General features: G+C 35.3%; 1 protein-coding gene across 4 annotated transcripts in view; it reads right to left on the bottom strand.

Annotated features, from left to right (window-relative positions):
• Positions 1 to 10,000, bottom strand: part of coro2bb (coronin, actin binding protein, 2Bb) — a 24,819-nt gene that overhangs the window by 3,926 nt on the left and 10,893 nt on the right. For 3 of the 4 annotated variants that reach the window (XM_079858763.1, XM_079858764.1, XM_079858762.1), the window contains 7 exons: positions 9,952 to 10,000; positions 5,889 to 6,005; positions 5,396 to 5,581; positions 4,497 to 4,661; positions 3,678 to 3,794; positions 3,469 to 3,573; positions 2,897 to 2,993 (listed from right to left, as the gene is read on the bottom strand). The exon at positions 9,952 to 10,000 is cut by the window's right edge and continues 152 nt beyond it. In XM_079858763.1, coding sequence (XP_079714889.1) covers positions 2,897 to 2,993; positions 3,469 to 3,573; positions 3,678 to 3,794; positions 4,497 to 4,661; positions 5,396 to 5,581; positions 5,889 to 6,005; positions 9,952 to 10,000 — 836 coding nt within the window. The remainder of the gene's footprint in view (positions 1 to 2,896; positions 2,994 to 3,468; positions 3,574 to 3,677; positions 3,795 to 4,496; positions 4,662 to 5,395; positions 5,582 to 5,888; positions 6,006 to 9,951) is intronic. The other variant, XM_079858765.1, reaches the window with a different exon arrangement.

Genomic DNA, 10,000 nt, shown 5'->3' on the forward strand with positions numbered 1-10,000 from the left:
TAAAAAATTTATTTGTCATTGAATCATTCACTCAAGAGATTCGTTAAAAAACGCTGATTGACCCAGTAATGAAACAAGTGAAGTCTTTATGAGTGAGTCATTGAATCATTCACTCAACCCACCTTTTTATATATAATTAATTCAGATTAATTAAACATTTTAAATATACTGCAGCAATTAACATTTTGTCAGATATTACATGTTATTTTGTTTAGCTGTCTGTTTAGAATAGTGTGAGTAAAGCTTGTTTCCGCCACAGAATAAAACATTTTAAAAGATAATTCTGACTTTATATCTCGCAATTGCTGCTTTATATCACGCAATTCTGACTTTATATCTCGCAATTCTGACTTTATATCTTTATATCTCGCAATTCTGACTTTATATCTTTATATCTCACAATTCTGACTTTATATCTTTATATCTCGCAATTCTGACTTTATATCTCGCAATTCTGACTTTATATCACGCAATTCTGACTTTATATCTCACAATTCTGACTTTATATCTCACAATTCTGACTTTATATCTCGCAATTCTGACTTTATATCACACAATTCTGACTTTATATCTCACAATTCTGACTTTATATCTTTATATCTCACAATTCTGACTTTATATCTTTATATCTCGCAATTCTGACTTTATATCTTTATATCTCGCAATTCTGACTTTATATCTCGCAATTCTGACTTTATATCTCGCAATTCTGACTTTATATCTCGCAATTCTGACTTTATATCACGCAATTCTGACTTTATAACTCGCAATTCTGACTTTATATCACGCAATTCTGACTTTATATCTCGCAATTCTGACTTTATATCTCGCAAATCTGACTTTATATCTCGCAATTCTGACTTTATATCTCGCAATTCTGACTTTATATCTCGCAATTCTGACTTTATATCACGCAATTCTGACTTTATATCACGCAATTCTGACTTTATATCTCGCAATTCTGACTTTATATCACGCAATTCTGACTTTATAACTCGCAATTCTGACTTTATATCTCGCAATTCTGACTTTATATCACGCAATTCTGACTTTATATCACGCAATTCTGACTTTATAACTTGCAATTCTGACTTTATATCACGCAATTCTGACTTTATATAACGCAATTCTGACTTTATATCTCGCAATTCTGACTTTATATCACGCAATTCTGACTTTATAACTCGCAATTCTGACTTTATATCTCGCAATTCTGACTTTATATCACGCAATTCTGACTTTATATCTCGCAATTCTGACTTTATATCTCACAATTCTGACTTTATATCTCACAATTCTGACTTTATATCACGCAATTCTGACTTTATATCTCACAATTCTGACTTTATATCACGCAATTCTGACTTTATATCACGCAATTCTGACTTTATATCTCGCAATTCTGACTTTATATCTCGCAATTCTGACTTTATATCTCGCAATTCTGACTTTATATCACGCAATTCTGACTTTATATCACGCAATTCTGACTTTATATCACGCAATTCTGACTTTATATCTCGCAATTCTGACTTTATATCACGCAATTCTGACTTTATATCTCGCAATTCTGACTTTATATCACGCAATTCTGACTTTATATCACGCAATTCTGACTTTATATCATGCAATTCTGACTTTATATCTCGCAATTCTGACTTTATATCTCGCAATTCTGACTTTATATCTCACAATTCTGACTTTATATCACGCAATTCTGACTTTATATCTCGCAATTCTGACTTTATAACTCAATTCTGACTTTATATCTCACAATTCTGACTTTATAACTCAATTCTGACTTTATATCACGCAATTCTGACTTTATATCTCGCAATTCTGACTTTATATCACGCAATTCTGACTTTATATCTCGCAATTCTGACTTTATATCACGCAATTCTGACTTTATATCACGCAATTCTGACTTTATATCTCGCAATTCTGACTTTATATCTCACAATTCTGACTTTATATCACGCAATTCTGACTTTATATCACGCAATTCTGACTTTATATCTCGCAATTCTGACTTTATATCTCGCAATTCTGACTTTATATCTCACAATTCTGACTTTATATCACGCAATTCTGACTTTATATCACGCAATTCTGACTTTATATCTCGCAATTCTGACTTTATATCACGCAATTCTGACTTTATATCTCGCAATTCTGACTTTATATCTCGCAATTCTGACTTTATATCACGCAATTCTGACTTTATATCACGCAATTCTGACTTTATATCACGCAATTCTGACTTTATATCTCGCAATTCTGACTTTATATCACGCAATTCTGACTTTATATCTCGCAATTCTGACTTTATATCACGCAATTCTGACTTTATATCACGCAATTCTGACTTTATATCATGCAATTCTGACTTTATATCTCGCAATTCTGACTTTATATCTCGCAATTCTGACTTTATATCACGCAATTCTGACTTTATATCTCGCAATTCTGACTTTATATCTCGCAATTCTGACTTTATATCTCGCAATTCTGACTTTATAACTCAATTCTGACTTTATATCTCACAATTCTGACTTTATAACTCAATTCTGACTTTATATCTCGCAATTCTGACATTATAACTCGCAATTGCTACTTTATATCACGCAATTCTAACTTTATATCTCGCAATTCTGACTTTGTATCACGCAATTCTGACATTATAACTCGCAATTGCGGCTATATCATGCAATTCTGACTTAATAACTCGCAATTTTGACTTTATATCTCGCAATTTCTACTTTAAATCACGCAATTCTGACTTTATCAGACTCGTGATCTTTATTTGAAACAAAAAAATTGCAATTCTCGATGTAACCCGAACGGTGCCGCTCTCTGAGCCTCCTGTCCTGCGTTTGGTGATGCAGAAACTCACCGAGACCCTTCTGAGGAGCCGGAGACCTGAACTCCATCAGCAACTGCAGGAACGGCTTCTCAGGACTGACCTCATAATACCGGATATTTCCGTCACCCTGTGGACGCCAGACCATCTCCACAGTCAGATTACACATGCAGTTCTTGCATCTCAGAGTATTGTAGTACATTATTAAACAGTATGCAATATGCTCAGTGTATAGGGTTGGGAATCGGAATCGAATAATTGAGGTCAGGAACCGGATACGCGTTATAAAATTTTAATTTTAATTTGATTTTAAATGCGATTTCAAGCACGAGACGACTCGCGCACTGTTTTCTGTTCTGCGCACATGAGTAACAGCATATTGTGCAGCTCTTAAAGTGTCATGAAACCCCCCTGTTTTATCCTGGTTGTTCACACATCAGCCAAAAAAATGGGTGTAAACTGTGGAAAAGTGGGAATGTAGAGGGTGGGAAGAGGGGAGACAAAACCCTCAGATGGGTTTCAGACAATGGTGGACGGAGTTTGTGTAAATAGCTTCTGCACTAAAAAATTTTTTTAAAAACAATATTTGCACTTGGCTCGCTCACCTTCCCGGCCAGATAGATCATATGTGTGTCGGGATCATAAAACGGGAAGAGGACACCCGACAGCCCGTCGATCTCTTCCTCCATGACGGGTGCAGACAGGTCCTCCTACATATTTAAACAAATGTCCAGATGAATCTGTTGATTTATTCTAATCGGCCTAGAGACATAGAGGACGATGTCTGGAAGGCTGTCAACCAGTTAGACCCTACCTGATCCCATAATGCAATCTGTCTGGTGTTCCATCTGGAGACACCCGTGGTGAGGACACGCTTCAGATTACCCAGAAACACCACGCGGTTCACTCTCGTGTTCTTACAGTCTGCTTCCTGTTTGGATGTACAAATTATATATAACTAAGCAAACAGGTTCGGTTAAAATATAATTTAGAGTTCAAATATAAGCTTTAAAATAAATATATTTTTATCAATTTATTAGTTATTTTTTTTAATTTGGCTAGTTTTGTATTTTATTTAAAACATTTGTGTTCTTTAAAATGCACAAAAATAAAAATCAAAATGCTTGTGTTTTTATTTGTTCCATTTCTTTTATTGTCATTTATTTTTACTTGAATAATAACTCGAAAAACCTGAAGCAGTGTTTGATTAATTGGGAAATATTATAATTTCTAATAAAAAGTCATAATAGTAATATTTTATACTATAATATAACATTAATATTTATAATATTTCAATATTAAATAAGCCAGTTCAATTCTAAAATAAAATTATTAAAAAATTATAAAATTACAAAACATTTTGTAAAATATAAATACATAGAAATATATAGAAAAATATAATTTTTCTTTATTTAAATGAAAACATAGATACTGTATTTTTTTTAATATTTATTATAAAAACAATAATATGTATAATTCAGCAACACCAAATCAGAACAATGCAAACATAACATTTATTTTCGACAATATATATATATATTATAATTTAAATAAATAAAATGTATTGTATATATATATATATATATATATATAATTTATTGACATTAGCTAGGTATATGACGTCTGCACTCACCTGAAGAACTTTCCCTGAACGTGGATCAATAATCCGCAGTTTTTTATCCTTACAGCTGGTGGCCAGTAAACTTCCATCAGTGTTGAAGGACATACAGAGGACAACATCTGGATGACTGTCAATCATCTTCACAGCCACGCCCTCTTCCAGATTCCAAATCAGAATCTGTTACGTCAACAACAAAAATATGACTATTGTTGAGTCGTTCAGTTCTCTGCGGGTTAGTTCCGGTTGTCTTGGTCAGTGTTGGGGAAAGTTACTTTGAAAAGTAATGCATTACAATATTGCGTTACTCCCTTAAAAAGTAACTAATTGCGTTACTTTTGTTACTTTTCAAGAAAAGTAATGCGTTACGTTAATTTTGCATTACTTTTTTTCACATGGGCTGGGCTTGTTTTTGTTTTTTTGGGGTAAATGTAAAGGCCCTTTCACACCAAAATTGAAATAATAAGCCTCAGGCTGAAGGAAGTGCATATTCACGGCTGTACAGTAGAGGGCGCAACTCAAACAACACTTTCAACTTTCAACACTTACTTCACAAATAAAAACTAAAAATATAAAGTCATTTTTATTAGTCAATATAAAGTACATTGGTCATTAAAGTGAGATTAACTGCATAAAAATATTTGTTTTATTTAACATATTTAAATATTGGAGGTTTGCATTTAGCATATAACTCATTTTGAGGAATATTGAATCTTTTTTGTTGCAAGTGAGATGAGTACATGCATGCACACATTTAGTCTAGAGCTACAATAAACATCATGTTCACGCAATAAATGGGAAAACAAAGTAACTTGCGTTACTTATTTGAAAAAGTAACTCAATGCAATTACTTAAGTAATGCATTACTTTACTAGTTACTTGAAAAAGTAATCTGATTACGTAACTCAAGTTACTTGTAATGCGTTTCCCGCAACACTGGTCTCGGTCACCTTGCAGTCGTATCCGGCGCTGAGCAGGATCCCGCTACAGGAGGGGTGCCACTCAATAAGCCCCGCCCTCCGGCTGTGGCCAATCAGGATCATCAGAGCTTCGGTCATGTTCCTCCTCAGACCGCCCTCAGGAATCTGCCAGATCCTCACCTGAGGTTCAAAAGCCAAGGCAAGGTTTACTTCAGTGTTATTAGATATTATTAGATGCCAGATGAGAAGTTTATCTATGTATCCTCTTTTTATAGCAGTATCATATATCTCTTTTAATTCCTTTTATGACTGTTTTAATTTTCCTTGCTTTTATTTTGTGATTATTTTAATTCCTTTCAGTGTAAAGCACTTTGAATTGCCATAGTGTATGAAAAGTATAAACTTGCCTTGCCTGTTATATGTGTCCCTGGTCAAGGCTGCATTGGCATCATTATTTATCAGCATGATTAAGCGGGTTATTTCTCACCGTACAGTCCTCAGAGCTGGACGCGATGATGTTGTCCATGAACGGACTCCACTTGATGTCCATCACGCTGCCCTGGTGGCCACACACCTTTGGGTGATGAGGGTCTATTCGCCCTGGCTGAGAGAAAATGAGCTCATATTTAGACCGGGGCAAGTTGTCACACAGAAAAGGTATGAGAATTTTGAGTCAAACATTTTCTCTAGCTGTGGTTTTGTATGTTGGTGACAGTTAAGGCCTAGTTGGCTTAAATTAAGTGAACATAAAACAACACTGACCTACATTAAGACAAGAGTCACTCAATAACAGTCGGGGCAAGTTGTCACATACCTTTTAATTGCTGTAAATTTAGACATTATTATTAATTACTTTCTTTTGATCAAAACAATGGTGTGATTTATTTTTGAATGCTATGTTTTTCTTTTTTTCTATATTTCAAGGAGTATTTTTTTGCTTTTGTTTTATGGATTACTTTGGTAAAAAAACTCCTTAATTGGCAATAACATATTTTAAATCAGGGCTGGACTGGTAATCTGGCATACCGGGCAAATGCCCGGTGGGCCGACGTGCTTTTTGGGCCGATAGGCCTACATCTCATACTTTTTTTTTTTTTTTTTTTTTTTTAAACGGCCCATAAAACTCGTACATCGGCGGCCCATTCGTTTTGTTTTGTTTAATTGACGGCACTGGGTTAGTGCCGGTGTAATGCATTGGTCAAAAAAAAGTAAGCGTTAGTTTTTTTTTCCACTGACAGACCGGCCCATGAAACGCGTAGATCAGCGGCCCATTAGTTGTTTTCTTGATTGACACTGTGCTGGCCCAATCACAGCTTTAAACACCTCCCCCTTTGGGCTTTGAGTGAGCGTGCAGTGTCAAGTGTGTATCTGTCAAAATAGTCTGAGAGATGGAGAAGTGACGCAAGGAATGTGCAGAGAAATAGCGTGTAATAGAAATAGCAGACGCTGTAAAATGTGTCACAATATATATGTTTTCTGCAGCAGCATGACCTTCATCAGCTCCAGTGGCTGACGAGGAGGATAGTATTAGTGAGTGAGGAGGATCAGGAGAGAGATGAGAAAGTGTAACGTTAGAGTCCGCGCGCGGTAAGCAGAACTACTTTCAAAAACACTTTGGCTATGAGTGTAGGAACCCATTACCCAGTTACGCATTATTTCCACATCTGCATAGTTGACGAGTTGACTGCATAGTTTTACAGAAATTTACTAGAAGTTTAATGAGACGCGTTTTTATCCATGTTTTCCGCCAAAATAAAAGCTTGATGCAGTTTCCGTCAAAATAAAAGATCATGTGCTGATCTCTTTCAAGTTTAGAAATTAGTACAAAACTAATTATGAAAGTTTTCTTTATTTTTCAGTGCATTTGTTTTACAATATATGGCTATTAGGCTACTGTCATGAGATTAATATTATAACTATTATTATGTAGTAGTGTAATATAGACAGATTTTTTCTTTGTTATATTTGCACACTGAATATGGGTTGGAGCTTTTAATTTTGAACCCTCAAACTGCACCAGATTGATGAATTTAACATTAAAATGCACAAAATTTTCTTAGGGGGAGCATGCCCCCAAACCCCCATAGAAAGCCACCACACCCACCACAGTTTTAACAAAATTCCTGTGAAAAACACTGGTATTGCTATGCCAATGCAGCTTATAGCTTGTTTTTTGGATGCATCGCTGTGTATTAATAAATGACAATTTTGTACTTTTTTCATCTGTTAACTCTCACTCGTTTATACTCACTCATTACATGGCATTAGTGGGTTTAATGAATAGGAGTTGAACAAAAACATATTTAAGGGCGTGGAAAGATGGGTGGTGTTTATGATCATATATAGTGGGCCAGTCTGGGCCAAAATGCCAGGGCCGATTTTCTGTCCCAGTCCAGCCCTGTTTTAAATACACATATGCAGCACAAGATGGCTTGATATTTCATATTTACAAATATATATGTATATATATATATATACCCCCATATATACCCCCATCTTAAAATTATACACTAGTAACAGTGTAACAGCTTGCCTCAATTTTATTTACATATAATACTTGTAAATCTAAATAAAACATTTCTTAGCTGCAGTTCTTATTTCTACCAGAATGTGGCGCTACAAACAAACTATCCATTGTGGTTCTACAGAAATCTAATTCACTACACCGTCTTTAGTTCCATAAAACACGTTTCTGATGTGATTTTTGTTTCAGTAGAGTTTGTGTATGCTTGAGGACTGAACTAACTAGTATCAGAACTCTAACAGAGGACTGATTGTGTGTCTGTACCAGTCACATGTGTCTCCATCTCTCACTCCCTGCCTGACATTGATATCAATACATCCTCCAAACGCTGAACACACGTGTCTGAACACACACGCTTATGGATTACTACTGTCTCTCTAGTGGCATTTGCACATGATCTCTGGTTAAACAACATTACTGTGATGGTACTAAGACCAAAACATAGGCACAGTAATGCTTTAATTGGCTGGATGGTTAAACTAGTTAGTTTTAGTATGCAAAGTATGATTATGCTTCATTTGGCTGACCAAACTAGTTACTTTTAGTATGCAAAGTACGATTATAATTCACTTGGTTGGTAAATCTAGTTAGTTTTAGTATGCCCAGTATGATTATGCTTCCCTTGGTTGGTTAAACTAGTTAGTTTTAGTATGTACAGTATGATTATGCTTCACTTGGTTGATTAAACTAGTTAGTTTTAGTATGCACAGTATGATTATGCTTCCCTTGGTTGGTTAAACTAGTTAGTTTTAGTATGCACAGTATGATTATGCTTCCCTTGGTTGGTTAAACTAGTTAGTTTTAGTATGCCCAGTATGCTTAAGCTTCAGTTGAGTGGTTAAACTAGTTAGTTTTAGTATGCACAGTACGATTATGCTTCACTTGGTTGGTTAAACTAGTTAGTTTTAGTATGTACAGTATGATTATGCTTCCCTTGGTTGGTTAAACTAGTTAGTTTTAGTATGCACAGTATGATTATGCTTCCCTTGGTTGGTTAAACTAGTTAGTTTTAGTATGCCCAGTATGCTTAAGCTTCAGTTGAGTGGTTAAACTAGTTAGTTTTAGTATGCCCAGTACGATTATGCTTCACTTGGTTGGTTAAACTAGTTAGTTAGTTTTAGTATGCACAGTATGATTGTGCTTCACTTGGTTGATTAAACTAGTTAGTTTTAGTATGCACAGTATGATTATGCTTCACTTGGTTGGTTAAACTAGTTAGTTTTAGTATGCACAGTATGATTATGCTTCAGTTGGTTGGTTAAACTAGTTCAGGGATGGGCAACTTCGGTCCTGGAGGGCCACTGTCCTGCAGAGTTTAGCTCCAACCCTACTCAAACACACCTGAACAAGCTAATCAGCTTGTTAGGATAATTAGAAAGCTACAGGCAGGTGAGTTTTATCAGGGTTGGAGCTAAACCCTGCAGGACAGTGGCCCTCCAGGACTGAAGTTGCCCATCCCTGAACTAGTTAGTTTTAGTATGCACAGTATGATTGTGCTTCACTTGGTTGGTTAAACTAGTTACTTTTAGTATGCAAAGTACGATTATAATTCACTAGGTTGGTAAAACTAGTTATTTTTAGTATGCACAGTATGATTATGCTTCAGTTGATTGGTTAGAGACTAGTTAGTCTTAGTATGCACAGTATGATTATGCTTCCCTTGGTTGGTTAAACTAGTTAGTCTTAGTATGCACAGTATGATTATGCTTCCCTTGGTTGTTTAAACTAGTTAGTCTTAGTATGCACAGTATGATTATGCTTCCCTTGGTTGTTTAAACTAGTTAGTCTTAGTATGCAAAGTACGATTATGCTTCACTTGGTTAAACTAGTTAGTTTTAGTATGCAAAGTACGATTATGCTTCAGTTGGTTGGTTAAACTAGTTAGTTTTAGTATGCACAGTAAGATGCTCCACTTGGTTAGTTAAACTAGTTAGTTTTAGTATGCACAGTATGATGCTTCACTTGGTTGGTCAAACTAGTTAGTTTTAGTATGCACAGCTTCAGGTGGTCGATCAGTTAACTCTACCTTATGAAGTGGGATAACGATGAACGCTCCTCCTCCCGCGCTCTCTGTG

Source organism: Squalius cephalus (genome assembly GCF_949319135.1).
Source record: "Squalius cephalus genome assembly, chromosome: 23".
NCBI lineage: Eukaryota > Metazoa > Chordata > Actinopteri > Cypriniformes > Leuciscidae > Squalius > Squalius cephalus.